General features: G+C 40.2%; 1 protein-coding gene across 1 annotated transcript in view; it reads left to right on the top strand.

Annotated features, from left to right (window-relative positions):
* Nucleotides 1-2,380: 2,380 nt before the first annotated feature.
* Nucleotides 2,381-18,472, top strand: part of LOC130285359 (transmembrane protease serine 9-like) — a gene marked incomplete at its 3' end in the record, with an annotated part of 54,688 nt that continues 38,596 nt past the window's right edge. Inside the window, exon 1 of the mRNA XM_056536719.1 lies at nt 2,381-2,475. Within this exon, the coding sequence (XP_056392694.1) occupies nt 2,398-2,475 (78 nt within the window). The remainder of the gene's footprint in view (nt 2,476-18,472) is intronic.

Genomic DNA, 18,472 nt, shown 5'->3' on the forward strand with positions numbered 1-18,472 from the left:
TCAACTGGGCTTTGTCCCACTTACTATGAGCCCCATCAATAAATCTGTCGATTAACACTTTGTTGCCCTGCTCGGGCGTTATACCATCTAGTTTTTGAACAGTCTCTAGGGCATTCTGCAGGGCTATGGCATAAGCTCTTAAAGTCTCACCTGGCTTCTGTCGCCTCTCATACAGCCGGAGACGTACCTCTGAGGGAGAATGTGACTCAAATACCTGGTACAGGAGGCGGGCCAGGTATGGACTTCCTATAGTGCTGGTCCCTGTAGTTGCCCTCTGAGCAATGGCACCTGTTGGTTAGGAAAGAATAAGAGACAAACAAACTCTGGATGCTCTCCTTGAAATCCCTCAGGGTGAAGGGGTCTCCATTGTAGGTAGCGAGAACAGGGTTCCCTATGAATACTGGTGCTGACGCTGGAACACACAGGATGTTAATGTGGACTGCAGGCAGGACTGGCAGCATTCCGGCCACTGGGGCAGCAGGTGATCCAGCTGTGCCGTTACTCTAAGAAGAATTGAGTGCGTTGTGGCTTTCAGATGAATTGAGTGTGCTGTCACTTTAAAATGAATTGAGTGCGCTCTCGCTTTAATATAAATTAAGTGTGCTGTTGCTTTAAGATGAATTGAGTGTGCTGTCGCTTTAAGATGCTTGTTGAGGTGCTGCAGCGGCTTAGTCTTGGCTAGCGGAAACACTCTGAGTGGCGCTCCCCTTCTATGTGGCAGGTACCCAGTATTACTGTTGGGCACTAGAGGGTTAATGAAGGGAGCTACTGATGATCGTTTGTGTTTGCAGAGTCTGCACTGCAGCGGGTGCTTGACTGAAGACAGCGGAGCTGGACGCAGAAGCTGGAACCTTCAATATGGCTGCGGCCAGGGAACTTCCTGTTTTGGTCCGGACTGCAAAGTCTTCCCCTGTGCAACACAGGGCGGATCTTTAGTTCCTCCTCGTAACACTGGAGAGGTGTTACCGCTGGGGACTGACGGGGCAGAGCTGCGACCGCTCACGCTCGCGGGAAACACCGGAACAAGTTAACATTTTCAGGTACTGACTTTTTATCCTCCACAGTGGCAAACAATAGTGTTTCCGTCACCTCTCCAAATATTTCAAAGGTGCCGCTAGTAAACACATTTACAGACAAAGTCCCGAACACTTTTTCTGGCGCAAATTTGTCACATCGGCATGCGATTACGGCAGACAGTCTTGGACAAAGTTCAGACTAGGGGGAAGACTTTTGGCTTGTGACATATGATGCACACCTGTGTCCTGTTCGTAGGACGCCAAAAGTTGTGGTGTCGGGGTGCAATGCAGGGTAGATGCAGGGCAGATGTTGTGGCCCTAGGGGCAGATGTTATTAACCTCTTCTCGTAGTTACGCCAGGGGCATGGTTTAGCCTTAACCACCCAAAGGTAATACCGCAGGTCCTGGGCTAGGCACGGGGGCAATGAAGACACCAACGAAGAGTTACGGACAAACGGTGGCTTTACTGAGGGTAGACAGGTGATACAGTCTATGCAGTAAAGCCGGGGCCCAAGGAGGTGACCAGTGACACAGCGGGACCTCGCAGGATTGCTGGGATTTGCAGTAGTTAGACAGACTATGATGCAGGCCACGATGACTATAAGGAAGACTTGACTTGAGGACTGACAATTAGATGACTTTACGTTACTTGCAATTGACTTGTGGCTGCAGACTTTAGGCTCAAGGCCTTCAATGCTCCGGACACACACTGAGACGACTGCACTGGACCTCAGCAGGAAGAGAGAGATTGCAGCCCTTCCCCTGGTTTTATAGGTGGGCTGTGCAAGGAGCCCATAGGTCACTTGGGGGGGTCCCCTTGTCACTAGTGCCTCCTGGGTAACAAACACGTGGTTTACAATTTAAAGGAACAATGCATTTTATAACACAATTATATACAACATGGAGATTATACTGTAAGGGGGCCCTGGGAACATGCAGGGACACTGCCTGACAGGGCAGGAGAACGGTACGGGGACACATCATCCTGTACTGGGCCACCACATATGGCTCAAAAAAAGTAAGGCAAGATAGAAAATTTGGAGTAGGGATTGTCTCCCCAGGATGTAAACATAAAAGAGAAATAGCAGTGGGTAGTAAACATCCAGTGATTACCAGGGGCCATCGAGCGAAGGTAAGTACTTACTGAAGTCCGGCCTTCACACTGGAGACATTTTAAGACTTTTAGGAAGAAGGAGGAGTAAGAGAGCACCCGATCCTCAAATATTTGTAATTTGGACCCAAACCCATTGACCATAAACCAGCTTCTTCTTCCTACAGGTTGACACTTCCATGTATTTTAGGTACTCAAGAATTTCCCAGAAGCCTCCAGAAGGTGAGGACGTCTCTCATTGACCAATCACGATGTGACCTCCTGTATCATATGGGCTCGTCCAGTAACATCTCCATCATCCTGGACGACATGATCTGTTCTGACCCCAGAGCCGAGGGCCCCTGCCAGGTACTATAGGTGTCCAGGATGAGAGGAAAGCCTCATAGGACAATATTGGGAACAATCCCCTAATCACAATGTATTTTCTGTACGAGGGGTTCAGGTTATATTACATGATCTTCCTAAAAGGTAAAATAGTCATGTAATGTGATTATTATAGGAGATGTATGGGGGTAGTAGTCATGTAATGTGATTATTATAGGAGATGTATGGGGGTAGTAGTCATGTAATGTGATTATTACAGGAGATGTATGGGGGTAGTAGTCATGTAATGTGATTATTATAGGAGATGTATGGGGGTAGTAGTCATGTAATGTGATTATTATAGGAGATGTATGGGGGTAGTAGTCATGTAATGTGATGATTATTATAGGAGATGTATGGGGGTAGTAGTCATGTAATGTGATGATTATTATAGGAGATGTATGGGGGTAGTAGTCATGTAATGTGATGATTATTATAGGAGATGTATGGGGGTAGTAGTCATGTAATGTGATTATTATTATAGGAGATGTATGGGGGTAGTAGTCATGTAATGTGATTATTATAGGAGGTGTATGGGGGTAGTAGTCATGTAATGTGATTATTATTATAGGAGATGTATGGGGGTAGTAGTCATGTAATGTGATGATTATTATAGGAGATGTATGGGGGTAGTAGTCATGTAATGTGATTATTATAGGAGGTGTATGGGGGTAGTAGTCATGTAATGTGATGATTATTATAGGAGATGTATGGGGGTAGTAGTCATGTAATGTGATTATTATAGGAGGTGTATGGGGGTAGTAGTCATGTAATGTGATGAATATTATAGGAGATGTATGGGGGTAGTAGTCATGTAATGTGATTATTATAGGAGATGTATGGGGGTAGTAGTCATGTAATGTGATGATTATTATAGGAGATGTATGGGGGTAGTAGTCATGTAATGTGATGATTATTATAGGAGATGTATGGGGGTAGTAGTCATGTAATGTGATGATTATTATAGGAGATGTATGGGGGTAGTAGTCATGTAATGTGATTATTATAGGAGGTGTATGGGGGTAGTAGTCATGTAATGTGATTATTATTATAGGAGATGTATGGGGGTAGTAGTCATGTAATGTGATGATTATTATAGGAGATGTATGGGGGTAGTAGTCATGTAATGTGATGATTATTATAGGAGATGTATGGGGGTAGTAGTCATGTAATGTGATTATTATAGGAGGTGTATGGGGGTAGTAGTCATGTAATGTGATGAATATTATAGGAGATGTATGGGGGTAGTAGTCATGTAATGTGATTATTATAGGAGATGTATGGGGGTAGTAGTCATGTAATGTGATTATTATTATAGGAGATGTATGGGGGTAGTAGTCATGTAATGTGATTATTATAGGAGGTGTATGGGGGTAGTAGTCATGTAATGTGATTAATATAGGAGGTGTATGGGGGTAGTAGTCATGTAATGTGATTATTTTAGGAGGTGTATGGGGGTAGTAGTCATGTAATGTGATTATTATAGGAGATGTATGGGGGTAGTAGTCATGTAATGTGATTATTATAGGAGATGTATGGGGGTAGTAGTCATGTAATGTGATTATTATAGGAGATGTATGGGGGTAGTAGTCATGTAATGTGATGATTATTATTATAGGAGATGTATGGGGGTAGTAGTCATGTAATGTGATGATTATTATAGGAGATGTATGGGGGTAGTAGTCATGTAATGTGATTATTATAGGAGGTGTATGGGGGTAGTAGTCATGTAATGTGATGATTATTATAGGAGATGTATGGGGGTAGTAGTCATGTAATGTGATTATTATAGGAGATGTATGGGGGTAGTAGTCATGTAATGTGATTATTATAGGAGATGTATGGGGGTAGTAGTCATGTAATGTGATGATTATTATAGGAGGTGTATGGGGGTAGTAGTCATGTAATGTGATGATTATTATAGGAGGTGTATGGGGGTAGTAGTCATGTAATGTGATTATTATAGGAGATGTATGGGGGTAGTAGTCATGTAATGTGATGATTATTATAGGAGATGTATTGGGGTAGTAGTCATGTAATGTGATGATTATTATAGGAGATGTATGGGGGTAGTAGTCATGTAATGTGATGATTATTATAGGAGGTGAAAGGGGGTAGTAGTCATGTAATGTGATGATTATTATAGGAGATGTATGGGGGTAGTAGTCATGTAATGTGATGATTATTATAGGAGGTGTATGGGGGTAGTAGTCATGTAATGTGATTATTATAGGAGATGTATGGGGGTAGTAGTCATGTAATGTGATGATTATTATAGGAGATGTATGGGGGTAGTAGTCATGTAATGTGATTATTATAGGAGATGTATGGGGGTAGTAGTCATGTAATGTGATGATTATTATAGGAGATGTATGGGGGTAGTAGTCATGTAATGTGATGATTATTATAGGAGGTGTATGGGGGTAGTAGTCATGTAATGTGATGATTATTATAGGAGATGTATGGGGGTAGTAGTCATGTAATGTCATTATTATAGGAGATGTATGGGGGTAGTAGTCATGTAATGTGATGATTATTATAGGAGGTGTATGGGGGTAGTAGTCATGTAATGTGATTATTATAGGAGATGTATGGGGGTAGTAGTCATGTAATGTGATGATTATTATAGGAGATGTATGGGGGTAGTAGTCATGTAATGTGATGATTATTATAGGAGATGTATGGGGGTAGTAGTCATGTAATGTGATGATTATTATAGGAGGTGTATGGGGGTAGTAGTCATGTAATGTGATGATTATAGGAGATGTATGGGGGTAGTAGTCATGTAATGTGATTATTATAGGAGATGTATGGGGGTAGTAGTCATGTAATGTGATGATTATTATAGGAGATGTATGGGGGTAGTAGTCATGTAATGTGATGATTATTATAGGAGATGTATGGGGGTAGTAGTCATGTAATGTGATTATTATAGGAGATGTATGGGGGTAGTAGTCATGTAATGTGATTATTATAGGAGATGTACGGGGGTAGTAGTCATGTAATGTGATGATTATTATAGGAGATGTATGGGGGTAGTAGTCATGTAATGTGATGATTATTATAGGAGGTGTATGGGGGTAGTAGTCATGTAATGTGATGATTATTATAGGAGGTGAAAGGGGGTAGTAGTCATGTAATGTGATGATTATTATAGGAGATGTATGGGGGTAGTAGTCATGTAATGTGATGATTATTATAGGAGGTGTATGGGGGTAGTAGTCATGTAATGTGATGATTATAGGAGATGTATGGGGGTAGTAGTCATGTAATGTGATTATTATAGGAGATGTATGGGGGTAGTAGTCATGTAATGTGATGATTATTATAGGAGATGTATGGGGGTAGTAGTCATGTAATGTGATTATTATAGGAGATGTATGGGGGTAGTAGTCATGTAATGTGATGATTATTATAGGAGATGTATGGGGGTAGTAGTCATGTAATGTGATTATTATAGGAGATGTATGGGGGTAGTAGTCATGTAATGTGATTATTATAGGAGATGTATGGGGGTAGTAGTCATGTAATGTGATTATTATTATAGGAGGTGTATGGGGGTAGTAGTCATGTAATGTGATGATTATTATAGGAGGTGTATGGGGGTAGTAGTCATGTAATGTGATGATTATTATAGGAGGTGTATGGGGGTAGTAGTCATGTAATGTGATTATTATAGGAGGTGTATGGGGGTAGTAGTCATGTAATGTGATGATTATTAGAGGAGATGTATGGGGGTAGTAGTCATGTAATGTGATGATTATTATAGGAGATGTATGGGGGTAGTAGTCATGTAATGTGATGATTATTATAGGAGATGTATGGAGGTAGTAGTCATGTAATGTGATTATTATAGGAGGTGTATGGGGGTAGTAGTCATGTAATGTGATGATTATTATAGGAGATGTATGGGGGTAGTAGTCATGTAATGTGATTATTATAGGAGGTGTATGGGGGTAGTAGTCATGTAATGTGATGATTATTATAGGAGATGTATGGGGGTAGTAGTCATATAATGTGATGATTATTATAGGAGATGTATGGGGGTAGTAGTCATGTAATGTGATGATTATTATAGGAGATGTATGGGGGTAGTAGTCATGTAATGTGATGATTATTATAGGAGATGTATGGGGGTAGTAGTCATGTAATGTGATGATTATAGGAGGTGTATGGGGGTAGTAGTCATGTAATGTGATGATTATAGGAGATGTATGGGGGTAGTAGTCATGTAATGTGATTATTATAGGAGATGTATGGGGGTAGTAGTCATGTAATGTGATTATTATAGGAGATGTATGGGGGTAGTAGTCATGTAATGTGATGATTATAGGAGATGTATGGGGGTAGTAGTCATGTAATGTGATGATTATTATAGGAGATGTATGGGGGTAGTAGTCATGTAATGTGATGATTATTATAGGAGATGTATGGGGGTAGTAGTCATGTAATGTGAGGATTATTATAGGAGATGTATGGGGGTAGTAGTCATGTAATGTGAGGATTATTATAGGAGGTGTATGGGGGTAGTAGTCATGTAATGTGATGATTATTATAGGAGGTGTATGGGGGTAGTAGTCATGTAATGTGATGATTATTATAGGAGATGTATGGGGGTAGTAGTCATGTAATGTGATGATTATTATAGGAGGTGTATGGGGGTAGTAGTCATGTAATGTGATTATTATAGGAGATGTATGGGGGTAGTAGTCATGTAATGATTATTATAGGAGGTGTATGGGGGTAGTAGTCATGTAATGTGATTATTATTATAGGAGGTGTATGGGGGTAGTAGTCATGTAATGTGATTATTATAGGAGGTGTATGGGGGTAGTAGTCATGTAATGTGATTATTATAGGAGATGTATGGGGGTAGTAGTCATGTAATGTGATGATTATTATAGGAGATGTATGGGGGTAGTAGTCATGTAATGTGATGATTATTATAGGAGATGTATGGGGGTAGTAGTCATGTAATGTGATTATTACAGGAGATGTATGGGGGTAGTAGTCATGTAATGTGATTATTATAGGAGATGTATGGGGGTAGTAGTCATGTAATGTGATGATTATTATAGGAGATGTATGGGGGTAGTAGTCATGTAATGTGATGATTATTATAGGAGATGTATGGGGGTAGTAGTCATGTAATGTGATGATTATTATAGGAGATGTATGGGGGTAGTAGTCATGTAATGTGATTATTATTATAGGAGATGTATGGGGGTAGTAGTCATGTAATGTGATTATTATAGGAGATGTATGGGGGTAGTAGTCATGTAATGTGATGATTGTTATAGGAGATGTATGGGGGTAGTAGTCATGTAATGTGATGATTATTATAGGAGATGTATGGGGGTAGTAGTCATGTAATGTGATGATTATTATAGGAGGTGTATGGGGGTAGTAGTCATGTAATGTGATGATTATTATAGGAGATGTATGGGGGTAGTAGTCATGTAATGTGATGATTATTATAGGAGGTGTATGGGGGTAGTAGTCATGTAATGTGATTATTATAGGAGATGTATGGGGGTAGTAGTCATGTAATGTGATGATTATTATAGGAGATGTATGGGGGTAGTAGTCATGTAATGTGATGATTATTATAGGAGATGTATGGGGGTAGTAGTCATGTAATGTGATTATTATAGGAGATGTATGGGGGTAGTAGTCATGTAATGTGTCTATTATAGGAGATGTATGGGGGTAGTAGTCATGTAATGTGATGATTATTATAGGAGATGTATGGGGGTAGTAGTCATGTAATGTGATGATTATTATAGGAGGTGTATGGGGGTAGTAGTCATGTAATGTGATTATTATAGGAGATGTATGGGGGTAGTAGTCATGTAATGTGATGTTTATTATAGGAGATGTATGGGGGTAGTAGTCATGTAATGTGATTATTATAGGAGATGTATGGGGGTAGTAGTCATGTAATGTGATGTTTATTATAGGAGATGTATGGGGGTAGTAGTCATGTAATGTGATGATTATTATAGGAGATGTATGGAGGTAGTAGTCATGTAATGTGATGATTATAGGAGATGTATGGGGGTAGTAGTCATGTAATGTAATGATTATTATAGGAGGTGTATGGGGGTAGTAGTCATGTAATGTGATTATTATAGGAGATGTATGGGGGTAGTAGTCATGTAATGTGATGTTTATTATAGGAGATGTATGGGGGTAGTAGTCATGTAATGTGAGGATTATTATAGGAGATGTATGGGGGTAGTAGTCATGTAATGTGATTATTATTATAGGAGGTGTATGGGGGTAGTAGTCATGTAATGTGATGATTATTATAGGAGATGTATGGGGGTAGTAGTCATGTAATGTGATGATTATTATAGGAGATGTATGGGGGTAGTAGTCATGTAATGTGATTATTATAGGAGATGTATGGGGGTAGTAGTCATGTAATGTGATTATTATAGGAGATGTATGGGGGTAGTAGTCATGTAATGTAATGATTATTATAGGAGATGTATGGGGGTAGTAGTCATGTAATGTGATGATTATTATAGGAGATGTATGGGGGTAGTAGTCATGTAATGATTATTATAGGAGATGTATGGGGGTAGTAGTCATGTAATGTGATGATTATTATAGGAGGTGTATGGGGGTAGTAGTCATGTAATGTGATGATTATTATAGGAGATGTATGGGGGTAGTAGTCATGTAATGTGATGATTATTATAGGAGATGTATGGGGGTAGTAGTCATGTAATGTGATGATTATTATAGGAGATGTATGGGGGTAGTAGTCATGTAATGTGATTATTATAGGAGATGTATGGGGGTAGTAGTCATGTAATGTGATTATTATAGGAGATGTATGGGGGTAGTAGTCATGTAATGTGATGATTATTATAGGAGATGTATGGGGGTAGTAGTCATGTAATGTGATTATTATAGGAGATGTATGGGGGTAGTAGTCATGTAATGTGATGATTATTATAGGAGATATATGGGGGTAGTAGTCATGTAATGTGATGATTATTATAGGAGATGTATGGGGGTAGTAGTCATGTAATGTAATGATTATTATAGGAGATGTATGGGGGTAGTAGTCATGTAATGTGATTATTATAGGAGATGTATGGGGGTAGTAGTCATGTAATGTGATGATTATTATAGGAGATGTATGGGGGTAGTAGTCATGTAATGTGATTATTATAGGAGATGTATGGGGGTAGTAGTCATGTAATGTGATGATTATTATAGGAGATGTATGGGGGTAGTAGTCATGTAATGTGATTATTATAGGAGATGTATGGGGGTAGTAGTCATGTAATGTGATGATTATTATAGGAGATGTATGGGGGTAGTAGTCATGTAATGTGATGATTATTATAGGAGATGTATGGGGGTAGTAGTCATGTAATGTGATGATTATTATAGGAGGTGTATGGGGGTAGTAGTCATGTAATGTGATGATTATAGGAGATGTATGGGGGTAGTAGTCATGTAATGTGATTATTATAGGAGATGTATGGGGGTAGTAGTCATGTAATGTGATGATTATTATAGGAGATGTATGGGGGTAGTAGTCATGTAATGTGATGATTATTATAGGAGATGTATGGGGGTAGTAGTCATGTAATGTGATTATTATAGGAGATGTATGGGGGTAGTAGTCATGTAATGTGATGATTATTATAGGAGGTGAAAGGGGGTAGTAGTCATGTAATGTGATGATTATTATAGGAGATGTATGGGGGTAGTAGTCATGTAATGTGATGATTATTATAGGAGATGTATGGGGGTAGTAGTCATGTAATGTGATGATTATTATAGGAGATGTATGGGGGTAGTAGTCATGTAATGTGATGATTATTATAGGAGGTGTATGGGGGTAGTAGTCATGTAATGTGATGATTATTATAGGAGGTGTATGGGGGTAGTAGTCATGTAATGTGATTATTATAGGAGATGTATGGGGGTAGTAGTCATGTAATGATTATTATAGGAGGTGTATGGGGGTAGTAGTCATGTAATGTGATTATTATTATAGGAGGTGTATGGGGGTAGTAGTCATGTAATGTGATTATTATAGGAGGTGTATGGGGGTAGTAGTCATGTAATGTGATTATTATAGGAGATGTATGGGGGTAGTAGTCATGTAATGTGATGATTATTATAGGAGATGTATGGGGGTAGTAGTCATGTAATGTGATGATTATTATAGGAGATGTATGGGGGTAGTAGTCATGTAATGTGATGATTATTATAGGAGATGTATGGGGGTAGTAGTCATGTAATGTGATTATTATTATAGGAGATGTATGGGGGTAGTAGTCATGTAATGTGATTATTATAGGAGATGTATGGGGGTAGTAGTCATGTAATGTGATGATTGTTATAGGAGATGTATGGGGGTAGTAGTCATGTAATGTGATGATTATTATAGGAGATGTATGGGGGTAGTAGTCATGTAATGTGATGATTATTATAGGAGGTGTATGGGGGTAGTAGTCATGTAATGTGATGATTATTATAGGAGATGTATGGGGGTAGTAGTCATGTAATGTGATGATTATTATAGGAGGTGTATGGGGGTAGTAGTCATGTAATGTGATTATTATAGGAGATGTATGGGGGTAGTAGTCATGTAATGTGATGATTATTATAGGAGATGTATGGGGGTAGTAGTCATGTAATGTGATGATTATTATAGGAGATGTATGGGGGTAGTAGTCATGTAATGTGATTATTATAGGAGATGTATGGGGGTAGTAGTCATGTAATGTGTCTATTATAGGAGATGTATGGGGGTAGTAGTCATGTAATGTGATGATTATTATAGGAGATGTATGGGGGTAGTAGTCATGTAATGTGATGATTATTATAGGAGGTGTATGGGGGTAGTAGTCATGTAATGTGATTATTATAGGAGATGTATGGGGGTAGTAGTCATGTAATGTGATGTTTATTATAGGAGATGTATGGGGGTAGTAGTCATGTAATGTGATTATTATAGGAGATGTATGGGGGTAGTAGTCATGTAATGTGATGTTTATTATAGGAGATGTATGGGGGTAGTAGTCATGTAATGTAATGATTATTATAGGAGATGTATGGGGGTAGTAGTCATGTAATGTGATTATTATAGGAGATGTATGGGGGTAGTAGTCATGTAATGTGATGTTTATTATAGGAGATGTATGGGGGTAGTAGTCATGTAATGTGAGGATTATTATAGGAGATGTATGGGGGTAGTAGTCATGTAATGTGATTATTATTATAGGAGGTGTATGGGGGTAGTAGTCATGTAATGTGATGATTATTATAGGAGATGTATGGGGGTAGTAGTCATGTAATGTGATGATTATTATAGGAGATGTATGGGGGTAGTAGTCATGTAATGTGATTATTATAGGAGATGTATGGGGGTAGTAGTCATGTAATGTGATTATTATAGGAGATGTATGGGGGTAGTAGTCATGTAATGTAATGATTATTATAGGAGATGTATGGGGGTAGTAGTCATGTAATGTGATGATTATTATAGGAGATGTATGGGGGTAGTAGTCATGTAATGATTATTATAGGAGATGTATGGGGGTAGTAGTCATGTAATGTGATGATTATTATAGGAGGTGTATGGGGGTAGTAGTCATGTAATGTGATGATTATTATAGGAGATGTATGGGGGTAGTAGTCATGTAATGTGATGATTATTATAGGAGATGTATGGGGGTAGTAGTCATGTAATGTGATGATTATTATAGGAGATGTATGGGGGTAGTAGTCATGTAATGTGATTATTATAGGAGATGTATGGGGGTAGTAGTCATGTAATGTGATTATTATAGGAGATGTATGGGGGTAGTAGTCATGTAATGTGATGATTATTATAGGAGATGTATGGGGGTAGTAGTCATGTAATGTGATTATTATAGGAGATGTATGGGGGTAGTAGTCATGTAATGTGATGATTATTATAGGAGATATATGGGGGTAGTAGTCATGTAATGTGATGATTATTATAGGAGATGTATGGGGGTAGTAGTCATGTAATGTAATGATTATTATAGGAGATGTATGGGGGTAGTAGTCATGTAATGTGATTATTATAGGAGATGTATGGGGGTAGTAGTCATGTAATGTGATGATTATTATAGGAGATGTATGGGGGTAGTAGTCATGTAATGTGATTATTATAGGAGATGTATGGGGGTAGTAGTCATGTAATGTGATGATTATTATAGGAGATGTATGGGGGTAGTAGTCATGTAATGTGATTATTATAGGAGATGTATGGGGGTAGTAGTCATGTAATGTGATGATTATTATAGGAGATGTATGGGGGTAGTAGTCATGTAATGTGATTATTATAGGAGATGTATGGGGGTAGTAGTCATGTAATGTGATGATTATTATAGGAGATGTATGGGGGTAGTAGTCATGTAATGTGATGATTATTATAGGAGATGTATGGGGGTAGTAGTCATGTAATGTGATGATTATTATAGGAGGTGTATGGGGGTAGTAGTCATGTAATGTGATGATTATAGGAGATGTATGGGGGTAGTAGTCATGTAATGTGATTATTATAGGAGATGTATGGGGGTAGTAGTCATGTAATGTGATGATTATTATAGGAGATGTATGGGGGTAGTAGTCATGTAATGTGATGATTATTATAGGAGATGTATGGGGGTAGTAGTCATGTAATGTGATTATTATAGGAGATGTATGGGGGTAGTAGTCATGTAATGTGATGATTATTATAGGAGGTGAAAGGGGGTAGTAGTCATGTAATGTGATGATTATTATAGGAGATGTATGGGGGTAGTAGTCATGTAATGTGATGATTATTATAGGAGATGTATGGGGGTAGTAGTCATGTAATGTGATGATTATTATAGGAGATGTATGGGGGTAGTAGTCATGTAATGTGATGATTATTATAGGAGGTGTATGGGGGTAGTAGTCATGTAATGTGATGATTATAGGAGATGTATGGGGGTAGTAGTCATGTAATGTGATTATTATAAGAGATGTATGGGGGTAGTAGTCATGTAATGTGATGATTATTATAGGAGATGTATGGGGGTAGTAGTCATGTAATGTGATTATTATAGGAGATGTATGGGGGTAGTAGTCATGTAATGTGATTATTATAGGAGATGTACGGGGGTAGTAGTCATGTAATGTGATGATTATTATAGGAGGTGTATGGGGGTAGTAGTCATGTAATGTGATGATTATTATAGGAGATGTATGGGGGTAGTAGTCATGTAATGTGATTATTATAGGAGGTGTATGGGGGTAGTAGTCATGTAATGTGATGATTATTAGAGGAGATGTATGGGGGTAGTAGTCATGTAATGTGATTATTATAGGAGGTGTATGGGGGTAGTAGTCATGTAATGTGATTATTATAGGAGATGTATGGGGGTAGTAGTCATGTAATGTGATGATTATTATAGGAGATGTATGGGGGTAGTAGTCATGTAATGTGATTATTATAGGAGATGTATGGGGGTAGTAGTCATGTAATGTGATGATTATTATAGGAGATGTATGGGGGTAGTAGTCATGTAATGTGATTATTATAGGAGATGTATGGGGGTAGTAGTCATGTAATGTGATGATTATTATAGGAGATGTATGGAGGTAGTAGTCATGTAATGTGATTATTATAGGAGGTGTATGGGGGTAGTAGTCATGTAATGTGATGATTATTATAGGAGATGTATGGGGGTAGTAGTCATGTAATGTGATTATTATAGGAGATGTATGGGGGTAGTAGTCATGTAATGTGATGATTATTATAGGAGATGTATGGGGGTAGTAGTCATATAATGTGATGATTATTATAGGAGATGTATGGGGGTAGTAGTCATGTAATGTGATGATTATTATAGGAGATGTATGGGGGTAGTAGTCATGTAATGTGATGATTATTATAGGAGATGTATGGGGGTAGTAGTCATGTAATGTGATGATTATTATAGGAGATGTATGGGGGTAGTAGTCATGTAATGTGATTATTATTATAGGAGATGTATGGGGGTAGTAGTCATGTAATGTGATGATTATTATAGGAGGTGTATGGGGGTAGTAGTCATGTAATGTGATTATTATAGGAGGTGTATGGGGGTAGTAGTCATGTAATGTGAAGATTATTATAGGAGATGTATGGGGGTAGTAGTCATGTAATGTGATGATTATTATAGGAGATGTATGGGGGTAGTAGTCATGTAATGTGATTATTATTATAGGAGATGTATGGGGGTAGTAGTCATGTAATGTGATTATTATAGGAGATGTATGGGGGTAGTAGTCATGTAATGTGATGATTGTTATAGGAGATGTATGGGGGTAGTAGTCATGTAATGTGATGATTATTATAGGAGATGTATGGGGGTAGTAGTCATGTAATGTGATGATTATTATAGGAGGTGTATGGGGGTAGTAGTCATGTAATGTGATTATTATAGGAGGTGTATGGGGGTAGTAGTCATGTAATGTGATGATTATTATAGGAGGTGTATGGGGGTAGTAGTCATGTAATGTGATTATTATAGGAGATGTATGGGGGTAGTAGTCATGTAATGTGATGATTATTATAGGAGGTGTATGGGGGTAGTAGTCATGTAATGTGATTATTATAGGAGGTGTATGGGGGTAGTAGTCATGTAATGTGATGATTATTATAGGAGATGTATGGGGGTAGTAGTCATGTAATGTGATGATTATTATAGGAGATGTATGGGGGTAGTAGTCATGTAATGTGATGATTATTATAGGAGATGTATGGGGGTAGTAGTCATGTAATGGGATGATTATTATAGGAGATGTATGGGGGTAGTAGTCATGTAATGTGATTATTATAGGAGATGTATGGGGGTAGTAGTCATGTAATGTGATGATTATTATAGGAGATGTATGGGGGTAGTAGTCATGTAATGTGATGATTATTATAGGAGATGTATGGGGGTAGTAGTCATGTAATGTGATTATTATAGGAGGTGTATGGGGGTAGTAGTCATGTAATGTGATGATTATTATAGGAGATGTATGGGGGTAGTAGTCATGTAATGTGATTATTATTATAGGAGATGTATGGGGGTAGTAGTCATGTAATGTGATTATTATAGGAGATGTATGGGGGTAGTAGTCATGTAATGTGATGATTGTTATAGGAGATGTATGGGGGTAGTAGTCATGTAATGTGATGATTATTATAGGAGATGTATGGGGGTAGTAGTCATGTAATGTGATGATTATTATAGATGTATGGGGGTAGTAGTCATGTAATGTGATGATTATTATAGGAGGTGTATGGGGGTAGTAGTCATGTAATGTGATTATTATAGGAGGTGTATGGGGGTAGTAGTCATGTAATGTGATGATTATTATAGGAGATGTATGGGGGTAGTAGTCATGTAATGTGATGATTATTATAGGAGGTGTATGGGGGTAGTAGTCATGTAATGTGATGATTATTATAGGAGGTGTATGGGGGTAGTAGTCATGTAATGTGATTATTATAGGAGATGTATGGGGGTAGTAGTCATGTAATGTGATGATTATAGGAGATGTATGGGGGTAGTAGTCATTGTCACGATGCCGGCTGGCAGGTAGTGGACCCTCTGTGCCAGAGAGGGATTGGCGTGGACCGTGCTAGTGGACCGGTTCTAAGCCACTACTGGTTTTCACCAGAGCCCGCCGCAAAGCGGGATGGTCTTGCTGCGGCGGTAGTGACCAGGTCGTATCCACTAGCAACGGCTCACCTCTCTGGCTGCTGAAGATAGGCGCGGTACAAGGGAGTAGGCAGAAGCAAGGTCGGACGTAGCAGAAGGTCGAGGCAGGCAGCAAGGATCGTAGTCAAGGGCAACGGCAGAAGGTCTGGAAACACTGGCAAGGGACACACAAGGAACGCTTTCACTGGCACTAAGGCAACAAGATCCGGCAAGGGAGTGCAAGGGAAGTGAGGTAATATAGGGAAGTGCACAGGTGAAAACCCTAATTGGAACCACTGCGCCAATCAGCGGCGCAGTGGCCCTTTAAATCGCAGAGACCCGGCGCGCGCGCGCCCTAGGGAGCGGGGCCGCGCGCGCCGGGACAGAACAGACGGGGAGCGAGTCAGGTAGGGGAGCCGGGGTGCGCATCGCGAGCGGGCGCTACCCGCATCGCGAATCGCATCCCGGCTAGCAGCAGGATCGCAGCGCCCCGGGTCAGAGGACGTGACCGGAGCGCTGCAGCGGAGGAGGTGAAGCGAGCGCTCCGGGGAGGAGCGGGAACCCGGAGCGCTCGGCGTAACAGTACCCCCCCCCTTGGGTCTCCCCCTCTTCTTGGAGCCTGAGAACCTGAGGAGCAGACTTTTGTCAAGGATGTTGTCCTCAGGTTCCCAGGATCTCTCTTCAGGACCACAACCCTCCCAGTCTACTAAAAAAAAATTTTTCCCTCTGACCTTTTTGGCAGCCAAAATCTCCTTGACCGAGAAGACGTCCGAGGAGCCGGAAACAGGAGTGGGAGGAACAGATTTGGGAGAAAAACGGTTGAGGATGAGTGGTTTGAGAAGAGAGACGTGAAAGGCATTAGGGATACGAAGAGAAGGAGGAAGAAGAAGTTTATAAGAGACAGGATTGATTTGACACAAAATTTTGAAAGGACCAAGATAGCGTGGTCCCAACTTGTAGCTAGGGACACGGAAGCGGACATATTTAGCGGAGAGCCATACCTTGTCTCCAGGGGAAAAAACGGGGGGAGCTCTTCTTTTCTTATCCGCGAAGCTCTTCATGCGTGAAGAAGCCTGTAAGAGAGAATTTTGGGTCTCTCTCCATATAATGGAAAGGTCACGAGAAATTTCATCCACAGCGGGCAGACCAGAGGGCAAGGGGGTAGGGAGGGGGGGGAAGAGGGGTGACGGCCGTACACCACGAAAAATGGGGATTTGGAGGAAGATTCAGAGACCCTGAAGTTATACGAGAATTCGGCCCATGGAAGGAGATCTGCCCAGTCATCCTGGCGGGAGGAAACAAAATGTCGCAAATAATCACCCAGGATCTGGTTAATTCTTTCTACTTGTCCATTGGACTGGGGATGATATGCAGAGGAAAAATTTAATTTAATCTTGAGTTGTTTACAGAGAGCTCTCCAGAATTTAGACACGAATTGGACCCCTCTATCCGAGACAATCTGCGTAGGCAACCCGTGAAGACGAAAAATGTGTACAAAAAATTGTTTAGCCAACTGAGGCGCAGAAGGAAGACCAGGAAGAGGAATGAAATGTGCCATTTTGGAGAATCGATCAACGACCACCCAAATAACGGTGTTGCCACGGGAAGGGGGTAAATCAGTAATAAAATCCATACCAATCAGAGACCAAGGCTGTTCGGGGACAGGCAGAGGATGAAGAAAACCAGCGGGCTTCTGGCGAGGAGTCTTATCCCGGGCACAGATAGTGCAGGCTCGCACAAAGTCCCCAACATCCGTCTCCAGAGTCGGCCACCAATAGAAGCGGGAGATGAGTTGCACAGATTTCTTGATGCCCGCATGACCTGCGAGATGGGAGGAGTGACCCCATTTGAGGATTCCGAGGCGTTGGCGTGGAGAAACAAAGGTCTTCCCTGGAGGAGTCTGCCTGATGGAGGCAGGAGAAGTGGAGATCAGGCAGTCAGGTGGAATGATGTGTTGCGGAGGGAGATCAACTTCTGAGGCATCCGAGGAACGAGAGAGAGCATCGGCTCTAATGTTCTTATCGGCAGGACGAAAGTGAATCTCAAAATTAAATCGGGCAAAAAACAGAGGACCACCGGGCCTGGCGAGGATTCAGCCGTTGGGCCGACTGGAGGTAGGAGAGGTTCTTGTGGTCGGTGTAGATAATAACAGGAAATCTTGATCCCTCCAGCAGATGCCTCCATTCCTCAAGTGCTAATTTAATGGCTAGAAGCTCTCGATCCCCGATGGAGTAGTTCCTCTCCGCTGGAGAGAAGGTCCTAGAGAAAAAACCACAAGT

The sequence above is a fragment of the Hyla sarda genome, chromosome 8 (assembly GCF_029499605.1).
Source record: "Hyla sarda isolate aHylSar1 chromosome 8, aHylSar1.hap1, whole genome shotgun sequence".
Classification (NCBI taxonomy): domain Eukaryota; kingdom Metazoa; phylum Chordata; class Amphibia; order Anura; family Hylidae; genus Hyla; species Hyla sarda.